We start from the raw sequence: 19,576 nt of genomic DNA, 5'->3' as shown, positions 1-19,576 counted from the left end.
TTTTAAAAATTGAAATTTATGAGAAAACCCTTGTCATGATGGAATTAAGTTTGAAATTAATAACAGGTATAAAAAAAGAAAAATCATAAACATGATTAATCTATATAATATATGTAGATTAAACCATACACTCTTAAATAACCAGTGAATCAAAGAAGAAATTGCAAACAAAATCAGTTAATATCTCAAGATGAGTGTGAACAAAGACACAATATATAAAAACTTATGGCAGTGGAGCAGATGTAGCTCAAGTGGTTGTACATGTGCTTCAAATGCATGAGGTCCTGGGTTAAATCCCCTGCACCTACTAAAAATTTTATGGCAGTGCTGAGAATGAAATCTATAGCCTTCAATGCTTACTTTAACAAAGAAGAAGAGCTCCAACCAGACATAACTGCACATCTGGAGAACTAGGAAAGGAGCTGCAAACCAATCCAAAAGCAAGCAGAAGAAAAGACACAAAGATTAGAGCAGGAATAAATAAAATGAATGATAAAAGTAGACAAAAGAGAAAATCAACAGATCCAAAGGTTGGTTCTTTGAGAAGATAAACAAAATTTTAAAAATCCTTAGCTAGTTTAAATAAAAAAAAGAGAGAGTGAGAGAAGATGCAAATAAAAGAAGAAATGAGATGGAGGACATTAATGCTAACCCAGCGGAAGTTACAATATCAAAAGAGGATACTATTAACAACTGTATGCTAACAAACTTGACAATATTCATGAAATGGATGAATTCTAGAAACCTATGAACAATCCACACTGACCCTAGAAAAAATCAAAGTCCTCAACAAGCAAGCATAATTTTAAAAAATGAAAGTCATCAAAACTTCCCCAAAATGAAAGGCTTAAGACCAGATTTCTTCATAGTGAATTCTACCAGTCATTCAAAGATGATCTCAGGAAGCTGATTTGGCTCAACTGATAGAGTGTTTGCCTACCACATGGGAGGTCCAGGGTTCAAACCCAGGGCCTCCTGACCCATGTGATGAGTTGGTCCATGTGCAGTGCTGATGTGCACTAGGAGTGCCATACCATGCAGGGGTGTCCCCCGCATATGGTAGCCCCATGCTCAAGGAGTGAGCCCAAAAAGAGAGCTGCCCCATGCAAAAAAAGTGCAGCCTGCCCAGGAGTGGCGCCGCATACACAGAGAGATGATGCAGCAAGATGAACAACAAAAAGAGACACAGATTCCTGGTGCTGCTGATAAGAACACAAGTGGACTCAGAAGAACACACAGCAAATGGACACAGAGAGCAGACAACTTGGGAGGGGAATAAATAAAAAATAAATCTTTTTAAAAACCCCACAAAGATGAGCTAACATTGATCTTGCTCAACCTCTTCCAAAAATTTGTACAGGAAAGAATGCTACAAAATCCAGTCTCTGAAGGCAAAAATCACCTTAATAGTAAAGCCAAATAGAACTATTATGGAAAAGAAAATTATAAAACAATATCTCTAATGAATATAGATGCAAAAATCTTCAACAACATGCTTCCTAACCAAATTCAAATGCAAATTAAAGTGATACACCATGATCGTATTTTTGTTGTTGTTTTGAGGTACAGGTGCCAGAGATTGGAAACAGGACCTCATATGTGGAAAGCTGGTGCTCAAACCCTGAGCCACATTGGCTCCCCTGAGTTAGTTTTTTCATTTGTTTACTTATTATTCATTTTTGTTTTTAGGAAGCACCAGGCACTGAACATAGTACATACCATGTGGGAATCAGGTGAATAACTGCTTGAATAATGTCCACTTCCTGACCATGTGGGTTTTATAAGAGGCCTGCAAGGATGGTTCAACATAAGAAAATCAATCAGTGTAATATACCACATTAATAACTTGAAGGAAAAAAATCACTTGATTGAATGGTGAAGGACCATTTTTCCCAATGGGATCAGGAAAAAAACAAGGATGTCCACTCTTTCTGCTGTTATTTAATATTATGTTAGAAGTTCTAGCTAGAGAAATTAGGCAAGTATAAGATACAGAAGGCACCAAAATAGGAAAAGAAGAAGTAAAATTTCGCTATTTCCTGATGATATGATCCTAATTAGAAATTTTAAAAATCCACAGCAAAACTACTAGAACTAATAGACAACTTCAACAAAATAACAGAATACAAGATTAATATGCAAAAAATCAATAGAGTTTTTATACACTACTAATGAGCAAACTGAGGAGGAAGTTAGGGAAAAAATTCCATTTACAATATTGACTGAAATAATCAAATATTTAGGAATAAATAACCAAAGACATAAAGGGTCTCTATTCAAGAAATTACAAAACACTGTTCAAAGGAACCAAGGAAGACCTCAATAAATTGAAGGACATTCTGTGTTCATGTCTTTGAAGACTAAATATCACTAAGATGTCAATTTTACCCAAACTGACCTATAGATTTAATGTAATCCCAAAACAAAATCAAGCAGCCCTCTTTGTAAAACTTGAAAAGCCAATTATCAAATTTATGTGGAAGGACGTAGGCCCCTGAATAACAAAAGTATCTTGAAAAAGAAGAATGAAGTTGAAGGATTCTCATTTCCTGACTTTAAAACATATTATTTACCTAAAGCGGTAATAAACAGCATGTACTAGTATAAAGATCGATTGATTGATGTCCTTGAATCAAGAGTTCAAAATAGACCCTCACATCTATGGTCAAGTGGTTTTTGACAAGGTTGTGAAAACCAACCTAGCTAAGTTAGTTTCTTCAAGAAATGCAAGAAATGCTGCTGGGAAAAATGGATACACATATCTCAAAAAAAAGGACCCCTATCTCAAACCTTATTAACTTAAATTAACTCAAAATGGGTCAAAAACCTAAATGTAAAAATCTAGAACCATAAAACTCCTAGAAGAAAATGTAGGGAGAACTTTAAGATCTTGAGGTAAGTGGAGGTTTCTTGGCCCTTTCACCCAAAACAAAAGCAACGAAAAAAAAAATAGATGAATAGGACTTAGGCCTTCCTGAAAATGAAACACTTTTGTGTTTCAAACAATTTTTTTGAGAAGGTGAGAAAATCTTCAGTAACCACATGTCCAACAAGGATTTTATTTCCATGTTATATAAAGTGATTGCATAATTCAACAAAGGAAAGACACTAACTTAAAATGGACAAAAGACTTGAATAGACATTTTTCCAGAGAGGAAATACAAATGGTCAAAATATCTCATGAAAAGATGCTCAGCATCACTACTTATTAGGGAAATGCTGATCAAAACTACAATCAGATACTCTTTTATGCCTTGAAGAATGGGACTTTAAAAAAAAAAAAAAACAGAACCATGGATGTTGGAGAGGATGTAGAGAAATATGAACACTCATTTGCTTTTGGTGGGAATGTAAACTGTGTTGCCTCTGTGGAGGATGATTTGTCGGTCCCTCAGAAAGCTCAGTAGAGAACTGCCATATGATCGAGCAATCCTACTCCTAGGAATATATACAGAAGGACAGAATACAAGGATGCTAACAGATATTTGCACACCCATGTTCACAGTGGCCTTACTGACAATGGCTAAAAGATGGAAACAGCCTAAATGCCTGTCAACTGATGAATGGATAAACAAAATGTGATATATACATTCTATGGAGTACCACTGAGGTATAAGAAGTAATGGGGGAAGTGGATTTGGCTCAACAGATAGAGCATCTGCCTACCACATGGGAGGTCCAGGGTTCAAACCCAGGGCCTCCTGACCCATGTGGAGCTGGCCCATGCACAGTACTGATGCATGCAAGGGGTGCTGTGCCATGCAGGGATGTTACATGAGTAGGGGAGCCCCATGCGCAAGGAGTGCACCCTGTAAGGAGAGCCGTGCCACATGAAAAAAGCACAGCCTGCCCAGGAGTGGCGCTGCACACACAGAGAGCTTATGCAGCAAGATGACACAACAAAAAGAGACACAGATTCCCAGTGCTGCTGACAAGAATACAAGTGGACACAGAAGAACACACAGTGAATGGGCACAGAGAGCAGACAGTGGGGGTGGGGGAAGGGGAGAGAAATAAAGTAAAATAAAAAAAGAAGTAATGAAGTCAGGATGCATGTGACAACAAGGATTAACCTTGAGGATATTATGTTGAGTGAAATAAGACAAAGAGATGAATATTGTATATTCTCACTGATATGCACTCAATATGCGTAGTAAGTTTATGGAACTACACTATAGAGTATAGGTTAGCAGAAGACAGAATGCTGGTTAAGAAGGTAGAGATGATAATGTATGTAGAATTTTTAATAAGGTCAATTGTAAATATGTTTAATGGATAGAGTCAACAGTAGCACATTATAATATTAGGCACACTGCTTATTTATAACATGGGATTGTAGTTGAAAGATGTAGTCTAGGGAGGTTAATGTTAACTGAAAGAGAGCATAAGCATAATCCAGAGAGTGTATAACATATTGATTTTGGTGGTAGATGAGGATTGTAGTTAATACTATAAATACCAGAACACTCTTCAACTACAAGATGTCAAGAATTTGGCGATAAATAGGAAAAATACAACTAATATAATTTATAGAATATAGTTACCAGTAATATTGTAATCTGTTTTGTAGAAATGGCAAAGAAAGTACTATATCAATGCTAAAGGTAAAAATAATATGGGCTTAGTTTTATGAGATATGAATATGATTAAAAATTTTTTCTTCCATTTCTTCCTTAAGAAGGAGATACAGGTCATGACATTTAACCAATCTCTAATCATTTATGCATCTCTTTTTTTTACAGGCTAAAAATAGTTTATTTCAAAGGCTGTAGCAGAACAAACTAAAATTAGGTCTTTTCTATCTCTGGACTTATAAACAAACCTTCAGCAACTATGAAGCACACAAACCAGTGACCACATATTCTCCTTCTGTCTAGTTTGTCAGAAAGATTCTAATTATTAAAATGTTGAGGAACATAAGCCCACTGTACAAGAGACTCAAGTAATGGAATTCCTTTTCATTCTGGCTAATGTGTAAACATAAATACAATACTAGGACTACTACTACTACTATTAATAATCACTATGACTTCTCTCCATTTATTTTATTCAATAACACTCCTAGCCACTAAAAAAGACCACCATCCTCTAAAAAAGACCACCATCCTCCTTCAGGAAGCTGACAGGTGGGCAGGTGGTAGGGCTCCCCTGGAAAACCAAGCATCCAAGCAGAAAGGAAGGACAGGGTGACAGGGCGGGCGGAGGCAGGGCACTAGAACTACGGGCGGCCCCCACCATGAGCAGAGAAGGAAGAGAGCAGCCCTTGAACCCCAGGCCCTGCCCCGCTGTCGTCCGCATCCAGCCGGGCTTGGGGCCGGCCAGGGAGAGTCGGAGCTTAGAGAAAGCCCGAGCGTGGAGACGCGGACCCAGCTCTGCCCCTTACCGGGGAGGAGGGGAGGGTGGAACCAGTGACCCCGCCCGCGGACCTGACCTCCCGGCCGCCCCCGCGGAGGTGAGGGTAGCTCCGAGGAGTCCAGCGCCGCCCTCCCTCCTGTCGAGGCCAGGGCGGCGGGACACGGCCCGCTGCTTTGCTGGGGCCACGAGGGACCAGTCGCATGAAGCCCGGCCAGGGAGGCGGCAGCAGCGGTCCCTTTGGCTTCGCAGTCAGCACAGTCCTTGACCTGCTCCCTCGGCAGCGTTGACAGAAAGAGCTGGTGCTGCTCCTTCGGCTCCTGAGCCTTCTCGGGGCAGGGAGAGAAGCCCAGGACAGCTAAAGGGGCGGCCGACTGAGGCCGGGGCGGGCAGAGTGGGGGCACCGGGCCTCCAGGGCTGCCCGAGGCCTCAGCCCAAGGAGTAGGGGTGGGGTTGGCCGTGGTGGCCATGCCGACTGTCCTGCCTTCTTGCCCGCTGGTCCGTGGAAGAAGGAGGAGGCATTCATGTAATCTTCTTAACACTGGAGAAACAAGTAGGGTTGTTTTTAGGATTAATAAGATAAATGTGCCTGGACAGAATTTTTTAGATTAATGTTTCCACAGGTTGTTAAGCTGCCTTTTGTCTATTATTTTATTTTTAGAGTTTGCGATAAAGTTAGAAAAAATATCAATGAGGGAGTTGATGTAGCTGTCTCTACAGTAATTTTTAGACTTCAACACTGCCAATCAGCACTAGATAGAATACCTGGACAGAGGATAATTAAGGAAAGTGAAAGCTTGCCTAATATCATAAATGAACTAGGTCTAATAAATATTAGTATTTATAGAACATTACACTGCAAAAACAGCAGGATATATACTCTACTCAAGTGTTCATGGATTTTTCTCCAAAATAGACCATATATTGGGACATAAGTCATATCTCAATAAATTTAAACACATTGAAGTTATACAAAGCACTTTCTCTAATCATAATGGGAAAATGTTGGAAATGAATAACAGGTGTTAAAAAGGAAAATTCACAGATTATGGACAATAAACAATATACTCTTAAATAATAAGTTTAAAGAAGAATTTGGAAGAGAAATCAGTAAATACTTCAAGAAAAATGAAAATGAGAACAAAACATAGGGGTTCCAGAAAAGGGAATGGTAGGAGTGAAATTTATAGGTTTCAATGCTCACTTTAAAAAAGAAGAAAGAGCTAAAATAAAAGACCTCACTGCACACCTGGAGGAATTAGAAAAAGAATAGGAAATCAATCCCAAAACAAGCAGAAGAAAAGAAATAACAAAAATTAGAGCAGAAAGAAATGAAATGGAAAATTAAAAACAGTAGAGAAAATCAAGAGAACCAAAAGTTGTTTCTTAGAAAAGTGCCTCCTTCCTGTAGCATTGCATTCTTTTAATTCAGCATCCTGCCTTGTTTGACTTTCTGAGCAAGATCTGTTGAGACTCCTGATTGCTTTTTAACAAGCTCGCCCTTACCCGCCTCCTTTGTTATGTATTTCATGTGTTCGATTGTGCAGGAGGTGTTCTAGAAGACATTACTGGTTTGCATTCAAAATGATGTGGTTTGTTCAGATTATTTTCTGTCTTTATTACTGAGATGGGTTACTCTCTTTTTTTTTTTTTTTTTGTTCCTTGATGATTTGGAGTTGTAAGAGTTGTCCAGCTATTGCTAAATAAAATTTTGCAGATCATAAAAAAAAAACAAACGAACAAAAACAATCAATAAACCCTTAGTTAGATTAACAAATGAAAAATAAATAAAATCAGAAATGAGAAGGGTGACATTATCCCTGACCAGCAGAAATAAATGAGATTATAAGAGGATACTATAAGTATCAAAAACTGTATGCCAACCAACTAGACAACATTGATGAAATGGACAAATTTCTAAAAAACATGAAGAAGCCACACTGAACCTAAAAGAAATAGAACACGTCAACAAACCAAACAAAAAAGTGAAATTGAAACAGTCATCAAAATTATTCCCAAAATGACAGTGGTTGAAAGAGAAGGTCCAAGGAGACATTTATTTTTATTTTTTTTAAGATTTACTTTTTTTATTTCTCTCCCCTTCCCCCCACCCACCCCAGTTGTCTGTTCTCTGTGTCCATTTGCTGGGTGTTCTTCTTTTTGTTCGCTTCTCTTGTCAGTGGCAGGGGAATCTGTGTTTCTTTTGTTGTTGTTGCATCATCTTGCTGTGTCAACTGTCTGTGCAGCGCCATTCCTGGGCAGACTGCACTTTCTTTCTCACTGGGTGGCTCTCTTTATGGGGCGCACTCCTTGCATGTGGGGCTTCCCTATGCGAGGGGGCACCCTTGCATGGCAGGGCACTCCTTGTGCACATCAGCACTGCGCATAGGCCAGCTCCACACCGGTCAAAGAGGCCCGGGGTTTGAACCGCGGGCCTCCCATGTGGTAGACAGATTCCCTATCCACTGGGCCAAGTCCGCTTCCCACCAAGGAGACATTTATATTAAGGACATTTATATTACTAGAAGGAAAGCTAAAAAATGCAACATGAGACTGTATAACATAGTAAAACCTCATGTAAAATATGAATATGGTGACATTGCATATATGACTGTTTTTACAAAATGTAAGTACAAATAAACTAGAGAGAAGGAAACAATTGCATGTATGTCAGGGGAAGCATAGATAGATTGAGAGATGATGAGTTTTGTTTGCTTGGTTGGTGTATTAGTCAGCCAAAGGGATGCTGATGCACAATACCAGAAATTGGTTGGTTTTTATAAAGGGTATTTAATTGGGGGTATGAGCTGACAGATACTAGGCCATAAAGCATAAGTTACTTCCCTCACCAAAATCTGTTTGGAGCAAGATGGCTGCTGATGTCTGCAAGGGTTCAGGCTTCCTGGGTTCCTACGTTCCTGGGGCTTGCTTTTCTCTGGGTTCAAGGTTCCTTTCTTCCTGGGGCTGGCTTCTCTTTCCTCTGTGAGTTTACTTCCTGGGGCTCGAGCTTAAGTCTTCAGCATCAAATTCCAACATCAGAAACCCTCAACTCTGTTCTTTGCCATGCCTTTTATCTGTGAGTCCCCACACACCAAGGGGTGGGGACTCAATGCCCTAATCATAACTCAGTCATGCCCAGGTATAGATCAGATTACAAGCATAATCCAATATCTCTTTTTGGAATTCATAACTATATCAAAATGCTACAGTTCATTTTTGTTTTTTAGTATTATTACTGTTATTGAAATAATGAAAATGCTCTGGGAGTGATTGGAGTGATGAATGCACAACAGAATACCATTGATTTTACACTTTGGATGGTCTGATACTTTATAAATATTAATCAATAAAACTGATTTGTTAAAAAAAAATCCCCAAAATGAAAAGTCCAAGAAAAGATGGCTTCATAGGCGAAGCAAAACTTTTTATATCGTAACAATTCTATGGGCCTACTTTCTTCTTTTCACAGAATCTATTTTAATTTTATTCATATTCTTAATTCTTGGGACTAACTGAAAGACAGTGAGATAGTTTAAATGATCATTCATATTGAAAAAGCCTAAAACTATTTGACAATTCAGTGAAATTTATAATATAGAATAAAATAATTGTTATGTAAGTCTCTCTTTTTAAAATTTTGGTTTTAAAGGGCTTAAAACAATTTCCATTAAAAATACATAAAATAGTGCAGAAAGTTTTTTTCTCATAGTATCTTAAATATATCAGACCACTGTCTTCTTGTCTCCATAGTTTCTGGTGAAAAATCAGCACTTAATCTTATTGTTAATCCCTTACATGTTATGCATTGCTTTTCTCTTGCTCTTCTCAGAAATCTCTCTTTGGCATTTGACATTCTGATGAGTATGTGTCTCAGGGTTTGTCTATTTGGATTATTTCAGATGGGAGTATGTTGTGCTTCTTGGACACAGGTATCTATGTCCTTCAATAGGGCTGGGAAATTTTCTACCATTATTTCTTCAAATATTCCTTCTGCCCCTGTTCCCCTCTCTTCTCCTTCTGGGACATCCATGATAATGTATGTTTGCATGCTTTTGCTGTCATTGAGTTTTCTGACACCTTGTTCAATTTTTTCCATTCTTTTCTTCATCTGTTCTTTTGCATGTTCACTTTCAGAGGCCATTTCTTCAATCTCACCAATCCTTTCTTCTGCCTCCTCAAATGTGCTATTATATGATTTCAAAGTTTTTAAAATTTCATTTATTTCACCTTTCATTCCCATTAGATCTGCTATTTTTCTATGTATGCTTTCAAATTCTTCTTTGTGCTCATCCAGTGTCTCCTTAATATCCTTAATCTCTTTAGCCATCTCATTGACTTTATTAAGGAGTTTTGTTTGAACACCTAAGATTAGTTGTCTCAACTCCTTTATGTCATCTGGAGGCTTATTTTGTTCCTTTAACTGGGCCATAGCTTCCTGTTTCTTGGTGTGGATTGTAATTTTTTGTTGGTGTCTTGGCATCTGGCTTACTAGAGTATTTATTGTGGATGCAGTTTTTCTCTTTAGTTTAGGGCTTCCTGCACTTTATCACTTACTTGTTGTGCAGTAGGAACCAAGGATGTAATTGATACTATAAGCTGTGGAGACTCAAGCTGCCGTCATTGCCCTATGGACCAATGAAACTTCTCCCAGCTTTCTCCTTTTCCAGGGATAGGACAGAGTCACAGCACTGTAGAATAATCCAAGTCATGCAGGCCTAGACTCTAGTTGCCCAGAGAGACTGATGAAGCTTCACACCCCTTTCTTCCCTGCCTGGGGTGTGGATATAGCTGCAGGTGTGGGCAGAATCTATGCGATGTGGGTCCAAGATGACCACACTTTCCCTAGTAGACTTCTGATTATTCAGTCTGCCATCCAAAGGTACCTGCAATTACCAGGATGGGCTGGTGCAGGGCTTCCCAGGTTCCTCCCTCCCAGAGGTGGGGCTGAAGCCTATTCTAGGGCTGCACGCTGATCTGGGGGAAAGAAACAGGTTCCTACTGTCACCATGATTCTTGGTCCTGGCTTCCCCTCAGGCTGGGGGTGGAGTCAAAATGACATCCACTGGCCTCTTTCTGACTTGGATAGATTCACACCCCAGCTGTTCCTACGGTTATACCTTAGCCAGTCAAGTCTACTAATCAGGAGCTGAAATTGGTAGCCTACTGTCTCCTCTTCCCCTGTTTTTCAGAAATGGAGCTTCTAATTCCAGTCACAGAACATCTCCTAGGGCAGCTTGTTCTGCCAGAGTAGGACAATCACTGGCCTCTGCAGCTTGGCTGGTAATTTCCCAGAGAGGCTGGCAATGGACTCCCCACTTCCTCCCTGCTGGAGGTGGGGCTGGGGCCTAGGCTGAGCTGCAACCTGACCTGGATGGAAAGAAGCCTATCCCCATGAGCACTGTGATTTTGAGTCCACCCTGCTTCCCCTCACACCTGGTGCAGAGTTAAGATGGCAGCTACAGGCCTCCTTCTGACTTGGACAGACTCAAACTTTAGCTGTTCTTAGGATTATACTTTAGCCCACCAAATTTACTCATCAGTAGCTGAGGTTGATGCCCAACCACCTCTTCCTCCCCTGTTTTTGGGAGGTGGAGCTTTCAATTCCAGTGCAGAACAGCTCCTGAGGTGGTTTGTATCTCCAGTGGATGATGGGCACTGGCCTCTGTGGTGTGGAGCACTCTACTTATGAGTCTTCTCTGCAGATGAGCAGTCTCCTCCTTCCATTCCCCTAAGGATGTTACAGGATGCTCTTCTGGCCTCCTGAAGCCTCCAAACAGGTGCTTCAGCTACCTCCAGATAGCTCACAGTGTTTACTAACTGCCCTGTAGCAGGAACTGTCTCTAGGAGCTCCTTCACTGTCATCTTGCTAGTTGTTCTAATAGCCAATTTTAAAGTCATGGAAAGCCCCAGTTATCATTTTTTTAAATCTAATTATCTTTTTTTCTTAAAGATACATAGATTGCAAAAAATGTTACATTAAAAAATATAAGACGTTCCCATATACACAACACCCCATCCCCCCACCTCAACAACCTCTTTCAGCATTGTGGCACATTCATTGCATTTGGTGAATACATTTTGGAGTACTACTACAGCACATGGACTACAGTTTACACTGTAGTCTACACTCTCCCCAGTCCGTTCAGTGAGTTATGGCAGGATATATAATGTCCTCCATCTGTCTGTGCTACATCATTCAGGACAACTCCAAGTCCCAAAAATGTCCCCACATTATGCCACTTTTTCCCTCTCCCTGCCCTCAGCAACTCCCATGGCCTCTGTCTCCACATCAATGATACAATTTCTTCCATTGCTAGAGTCACAATAATTGTATAGTATAATACCAATAAGTCCACTCTAATCCATATTTTATTCCTCCATCCTGAGGATGGTGACTATTTTATAACATTTTATACTGAAGCACTTATGGTCAGAAAAAAATAAAGGAGTGGAGGAGTAAGGAATTTGTTAAATGTCTACTTGGCAGAAGACCTCGTAATGATATAAAGCAAGAATTTAAACATGAAACACATCTGTGGTGCACAGAGGACAGGAACAGGGGCGTCAGGTGAGAGAGTGCATGAGAGAGAGAGAAAGCTTAAGGCCCTGTGCCTGCTTTTTTGAACTGGTAGTTATTCCACCCCTTTGCTAATGGCAGGGGAGGAGTTACAGCTGTTTACTGTTTTGATTGATTATCTCTCCCCTCAATCTCCCATGAGGGCCCAATGATAATGTCCTTGGGGAATATCTGGGGCTTCTTCTGGCTTCTGGAGGAAGTCTTCTTCTGAGTGGCACAATCTTGGAGAAGGTCTTCTAGCAGCCATTTTGGGGTTATTGCTGTCCATGTAGACTTCTTGCAAGGTTCCAGATTCATCTATTGATTCCATATCTTACTAGCCTGTTTCAAAACCACTCAGTCCCTAGTATACAGAAGGAAAGGATGTGAACAAAAAGAATGGGATAGTAAGTAATCAGCAAACACAGGCACAAATATATTCAGCCCCACCAGTAATAAAATAACCACAAAGGACAGCTCTTTGGTATAACCCATATAGCCACTAAAGATTTATTTATTTATTTGTCTTCCTCCCATCTCCCCTGTTGTCTGCTCTCTGTGTCCATTCACTGTGTGTTCTTCTATGTCTGCTTGTATTCTCATTGGACAGCTCTGAGAACCAATCCTGGGGCCTTCAAGAGTGTGAGAGTGAGTGATCCTGGACCCTTCCAGAGTGGGAGAGAGGCGATCATTTTCTTTCACCACTTTAGCACCCTATTTTGCTCCATCTCTTATTATCTCTCCTCTGTGTCTCTTGTTGCATCATCTTGCTGTGCCAGCTCCCCACATTAGCTGGCACTCCTCCACAGGGTGGCACTCCTCAATGGGGGTCATTCTTACACAGGGTGGCATTCCCACACAGGGTGGCACTCCTGCATGGGACGGCACTCATGCATGGGTCAGCACTCCACATGGGACAACCCACCACATGAGCCAGCTTTCCTTCACCAGGAGGCCCTGGCCATCAAACCCTATATGGTAAATGGGAGGGAGCCCAACTGCTTGAGTCACATCTTTTTCCCTAAATAATTTTTAAAAATGAGAATAGACATCTAGAGACAGCATGCCACAAAGAGTATGTCTCAGGAACTACATTGCAAGGTAATAAGATGTCTGTTGGTCAGATCTTTCTCATCAATAGAGTAACATGCTCAAATAGAATGCATCTTAAAAGTAAGAGATGTTGAGAAGTGGCTGTGGCTCAATCAGTTGGGATCCCATCTCCCATATGAGACGCCCTGGGTTTGCATCCCAGGGCCTCCTTGTGAAGGCAGGCTCGCCACACACCGCAGACTGCTGTCCAGCCCACAAGCATAGCGGAGTGCCACCCGGTCTGGGAGAGCTCCAGTGCTTATTGCTCTAGCATTGATTGAGGTGGAATGAAATACAAAGATGTAGTACAGTTCATAAGACAAAGGTGGCATGGAGTTTTTAACAGCAAGCAACTTTTATATTTGGAGAAGTATCATCCTAAAATGTGGTTGCACTTCAAAGACTCCAATGGTCACAGAAAAAACTGTTGTATTCAATAAAATTGGGGTGCCTGATACTATTGCATTGGAAGTGGAATTTGAAAGAGTACCCAATTTGCCAGACATATTACCCAATATGTTGTTGAAGAAGCCTAACAAAGCTTCCATAGGGCATTGAAAAACAGTTTGACCACAATACAAATTTGACAGAATTGCAACCGCTGTGGGCTATGATCAGCCTATTTGGATTCTTGCTGGTCAGCATTTAAAATGGGCTTATCATATCTAACAATAGACCTTTCCTGAAATCATGCAGTATTGAGTTATAAGTCTTTAACTCTACTCCCATGCCAGGATCTTATCAAAATATAGGAGAGCTTGAGATTGCTTGCAGAAGGCTCTGAGTTCTGGGCTTCTAGGTTCTTGGCTTATGTCAATAAAAGAATTTAAGGACATGCTAAGGGATAGGCAAGGGAGTAAAGAGTTTATTAAGAAACAAGAAAAGAGTGCACGGTCCCGGATATGGACTGTGGGTGTGCTACAGGATGAGTCACACATCTGGGACCCCAGGTCAGTCTTTTTAAAGTCTTTCCTTCTCCCCTTCATAATGTTGAGGAGGGGCTGTTTGCTCTTCTGATTGGCTGCCCTCTTAGTTCTCAGGGGCCAATGGTGAGACTTTTTGCTTGAAGGTATCTGGGGATTCCCCTTGACCCTGGAAAGAGTTCCAAATGGTAGCTAATGGCCAGGGTCTCATGGGATCTTTCTCACAGATTTCCTCTCAAAAGGATTCTGATTGGGGTCACTTGGCCATGTGGTGTACTGGCCATGTTGTCTCCTGGGCATGTCTTTTGCCAGGTCTTCAGCTGTGACCCTTTTTCATTTCCCCTATACTAACCTGCTTTAATGTTAGGAGCCAAATTACCCAGCACAATACTTGTATATTTTTAGTTTCATACAGAACATAAAATCCCCAGGAACTATGAACATTCTAGACCTTATGTGGTTTATTCCTTCAGTCATTTCAAACACTGAAAGTAAGGTCTATATGGTTATTTGCCTGTTCACATTATGTTTACTTCTCCCACATTCATACCAGTATGCATCGGGTTTGCACAACCATTGAATTTTGGTGGGATTTTTACTGAGTCTTATGGTGATTATTTAATGTTTATCTATAAAATCTCATTTTGTAACTTCAGAGAAAACCTCTATTTTGAAAATCTGCATTGTACAGAAGCACACATGACTTTAATATCTCCAGACAGGAAAAAAAAAGCCTCATATTTAATTTGCTGTTTGCAATTTGGAGTGAAATTTACCTGTGAGGGCCTGACAAATGAATGGGAGGAGGCTATTAAATATTTTTAGTAAAGTGTTGCTTTCATCTTGTGCAGAACATGTAGAATCATCTCTTTAATTTAATAAATATATTTTAAAAGATAGAGATGCTATGTCATGGTAGCTACCATAATTCTTAATCATAAAATTTCTAAAATTCTTGTAATTTTTTCCATATCTATTGGAAGTTGTTTACCAGCTATTTTGTTTGAAGTGTAATTTTTCCCTTCTCTTTCCTAATTCTTGCAAAAAAGGATTAAATTTCAGTGAATGACTTCAGCTGACATCTAATTTTTAAAAAGATTTATTTCCCCCTTCCCTGAAATGGCTCCCTCATCTGTGTGCTCATTGTGCTCACTCTGTCTGCTCATTTTCTTTAGGATGCAGTGGGAACTGAACATGGAACCTCCCATTTGGTAGGTGGGCACCCAAGTGCTTGAGCTGAATCCACTCCCAGACATCTGGTATTCTATATGCCTTTTGAACTGTGTAACTTAATATTTGGATGTTTGATAATTTGTCTTACTTTGTCATTGATAAAATGATGATGCATGTTAATGTTAATTCAACTATATATTTATACTGTTTGGGAATGTGTGGTTATAGTTCTGTGGGAGAAATAATTTTTCAGTGTTGTCCATCTTGTAAAAACCTAGTGCAAGAGCTTAAACATCTACATATATAATGAAATAAACAAAGAGATGCCCTTACTTACCTGGATGTTCTTTCACTGCTATTAACCAATTTTCCCCTCCTCCCCTTAATGGCAAATTTCCTCGGGCAAATGTTTTTCTTCTCTTGGAAGTAATTCCTCTTTCCCATTCTTTCTTCTGTTTGGGTACCTAATCCCATTACTAAATTTTTAAAGGTTTTTTTCTTTTAGATTTTTTTTTAAATTTCTCTCCTTTCTCTCCCCCAGTTGTCTGCTCTGTGTCGATTCACTGTGTGTTCTATGTCCACTTGTATTCTTGTCAGTGGCCCTGGGAATCTGTGTCTCTTTGTTGCATCATCTTGCTGAGTCAGCTCGCCATATGTGTGGTGCTACTCCTGGGCAGGCTGTGCTTTTTTCATTCTGGGTAGCTCTCCTTACAGGGTGCACTCCTTGCACGTGGGGCTCCTCTATGTGGGGGACACTCCTGCATGGCATGGCACTCCTTGTGTGCATGGGCACTGAGCATGAGCCAGTTCACCACATGGATCAGGAGGTCCTGGGTTTGAACCCTGGACCTTCCATGTGATAGGCAGATGCTCTATCAGTTGAGCCAAATCTGCTTGCCTGCCATTACTAATTGTCAAAGATAAACTCTCCCTTGCTCAGTCCAATCAACACCACCATTTTAACATAATAAATAAATTCATTAGTTATTTAGTCAAGCAAACAAGGAAACACTGTGATCTCTCCATTCTGGGAACAGCTGGGTTAGCTCTCAGATGACCTCAGTTTATGTTCTCAGCTTCCATTCTCTTTAAGCCTTTCTTGCACCAACTACTGGGCTCTCTTAATATCTTCTTTTTTAAAAAAAAAGATTTATTTATTTATTTATTTATTTATTTATTTCTCTCCCCTTCCCCCCCCCCAACCCCAGTTGTCTGTTCTCTGTGTCTATGTGCTGTGTCTTCTTTGTCTGCTTCTGTTGTCAGTGGCACTGGAATCTGTGTTTCTTTTTGTTGCGTCATCTTGCTGTGTCAGCTCTCCGTGTGTGCAGTGCCATTCTTGGGCAGGCTGCATTTTCTTTCGCGCTGGGTGGCTCTCCTTACAGGGCGCACTCCTTGCTCGTGGGGCTCCCCTACGCGGGGGACACCCCTGCATGGCACAGCACTCCTTGCACGCATCAGCACTGCATGTGGGCCAGCTCCACACAGGTCAAGGAGGCCCAGGCTTTGAACCGTGGACCTCCCATGTGGTAGACGGACGCCCTAACCACTGGGCCAAGTCCGCTGCCTATCTTTTTTTTTATTGTCAAAAATTAGCAGAATTTATTTTTTTTGTCTTTATTTTTTTAATATTACATTCAAAAAATATTAGGTCCCCATGTACCCTCCACCCCCTTCACCCCATCCTCCCCCCATAGCAACAATCTCCTCCATCACCATGAGACATTCATTGGATTTGGTGAATACATCTCAGAGCACCACTGCACCTCATGGTCAATGGTCCACATCATAGCCCACACTCTCCCACGTTCCATCTAGTGGGCCATGGGAGGACATACAATGTCCGGTAACTGTCCCTGGGGCATCAAACTGTGCATATCTTTGTCCTTTGTCATGCAACTTTGCAATTCCTCTCAAAAGAGGCAACGAACATGTTTTTCTCCCCATTGAGGTTGGACTTGGCCAGTGGCATGTGGGAAGAAATGAAGGGTATGAGTTTTGAACCTAGTTCATAAGAGGAATTACAAGTTGCCACTAAGTTCTCTCATAGACTGTTATCCAGCATGAAAATTACTTGTCCTGAGAAGCCTTCTTACTGCAGGAGACAAAATCACTTGAAGCAGTCCTGAATAGAAACTGTGGCCTGAAGCCAAGCTCAAATGAAATCAGCAGAGCTGTCCCACCCAATCTGAAATATGCATAAATGAGAAATAAACGATCAGTGAGGTCTTAAGAAAAAAATGACATCAAACTTCCCCAAACTCATGAAAAATAATAAACATATCAAAGAAACAGAACAAGCCAAAGTATGTAAAAAATAAAGACCAACCCCAAGACAAATCATAGCCAAAATATGGAAACCCCCAAAATGAGAAAGTCTTGAAAGCAGAAAAAGAAAAAGAACTCACCACATTTAGAGGAACATCAAGATGATTAATAGCAGACATAATCATCAACAATGGAGGCCAGAAGAGAGAAGGTTGATTTGTTCAAAGAGTTACAACAAAAGTAAAACCAATACTTTTATATAGAGCAAAAGTATTTTACAAAAATGAAGGCAAATTGATGTATGAAAATGCCTCTTCTTTCAGAAGGTTGACCTTAATTCCCTTTGTCTTGAGTGTGCCTGGATTCAGAGACTCACTTGCAGTAAAGAGAATGTAGAAAGAAAACATAACTTCACAAGGCAGATATCTGGTTTATACCATCTTGGCCAAGGAAACAAGGTAACATCACCACTATAATACATATTGACAGCAGGCACCACCTGATATGATGAGAAGGGCACCTCATCTCTGTTGTACTCTTCCCAAAAATCCATAAACTCAATCTAGAAATGAGAACCAGACAAACCCAAATTGAGGACAAATTTACTGATCATGATTAGTATTCTAAAAAATGGTCAAGGTCATGAAAGACAGTGAAAGACTGAGGGACTGTCAGAGTGGAAACTAAAGAGACATGATGATTAAATGCAACATCACATTCTAGATTGGGTGATTGAACCACAAAAATGACATTATTGGAAAATATTGGTGAAAACTGAATAATTCTGTAGTTTAATACATACTATTCTAATGATGTAATGATGTTGATTTCTCATTTTTGACAAATATTCTGTGGTTATATGAGGTAACATTAGATGATGCTGGTTTATGAGAACATGGAATGCTGTATGATCTTTTTAATATGTACTATATCTTTTGTAATATAATTTCAAAATAGAATATTTTCTTTTAAAAAAGAAGGATAAATTATACACATTCCAAATTTTTTTTCTTTTTTAAAGACTTATTTTATTTATCTGTTATCCCCTCATTGTTCTGCCTGCTCCTTGTATCCATTCACTGTGTGCTCTCTGTTTCTGCTTGTCTTTCCTTGAAGAGGCACCAGAAACCATCCCATGTGAGAGAGAGGAACTCAATCACTTGAGCCACTTCAGCTCCCTGCTTTGTAGTGTCTCTCATTGTCTTTCCTCTTTGTGTCTCCTTGTATCATCTCATTGCATCAGCATGCCATTCCTGCCCTTTGCACCAGCTCACTGTCTTGCTTGTCTTCTCCAGGAGTCACCAGAAACTGAAACCCAGATATCCCATGTGGTAGGCAGGAGCTCAATCCTTGAGCCACGTCTGCTTCCCTCATTCCAAGATTTTAAATACAACTGAGAGATTTTTCAAGACTTCTCCTTCAAGAAATACTAAAGAAATTCCTACAGGTGAAAGGAAATGGCACCAAATGGTTACAAGATCACTGGATATGGTTAATAACTAGGTAACTATAAAAGATTGTTGCATGCATTCCCTTTTCCTAATTTCTCGAAATGCATAAGGTACCACTATTCAAAGTGGACTAATAATGGAATTGAATTTTGAATAAGAATAAGATCAATGTAAACAATTTTTTTTACAATTTTATGACTGTATTTTACCCCCACAGCAGGTGGAGGAGGGCATGAATTCATCTGATCTTACTAAGTTTGTACATTTATAAGAACTGTTTTATTGATGTGGAAAATAACTATATTCTTTTCTTAAATTAAATTACTTAGGAAAATAATTCCTATATGATATTTAAAATGATGTCATGATATAATGAATAGATAATAAAATTGCTTAACAGTAACATTCATTTGATTTGTACTTATTTGCAAAAATTTACAGATTTTTTCTCCCTTCTTCACACTGACCTCTGAAATAATGCACAGAAATTATATGAGACTCGTGTATTTTCTATGTCTATTTCTGCAAATGTGTGTAATTATGAATCTGATTTTCCTTGTGAGTATCCCTGATGGTGATTGACATAGATCATAAACTCCTGGGAGCTAGGACTTGTTCAGAGTCATTCCTGATTCACATAGATGCTAAGTAAGCATATTCACTCACACCAGCATACCCAGGATTGCAGCACAAAAAACAACCAAAAGGGTGTGGAGTTGTCCATTAGGTCACTTATACTTATTGTGAATTTAGGAAACATGGGA

General features: G+C 39.9%; 1 protein-coding gene across 1 annotated transcript in view; it reads left to right on the top strand.

Moving 5' to 3' along the window:
* Nucleotides 1-19,212, top strand: part of LOC101420875 (zinc finger protein 705D-like) — a 152,672-nt gene extending 133,460 nt beyond the window's left edge. The window contains exon 8 of the mRNA XM_071213093.1: nt 15,099-19,212. Coding sequence (XP_071069194.1) covers nt 15,099-15,158 — 60 coding nt within the window. The 3' untranslated portion in view covers nt 15,159-19,212. The remainder of the gene's footprint in view (nt 1-15,098) is intronic.
* Nucleotides 19,213-19,576: the final 364 nt, after the last annotated feature.

Source organism: Dasypus novemcinctus, chromosome X, assembly GCF_030445035.2.
Source record: "Dasypus novemcinctus isolate mDasNov1 chromosome X, mDasNov1.1.hap2, whole genome shotgun sequence".
In the NCBI taxonomy this organism is placed as follows: domain Eukaryota; kingdom Metazoa; phylum Chordata; class Mammalia; order Cingulata; family Dasypodidae; genus Dasypus; species Dasypus novemcinctus.
This window is presented reverse-complemented; position numbering and strand designations above follow the sequence as displayed.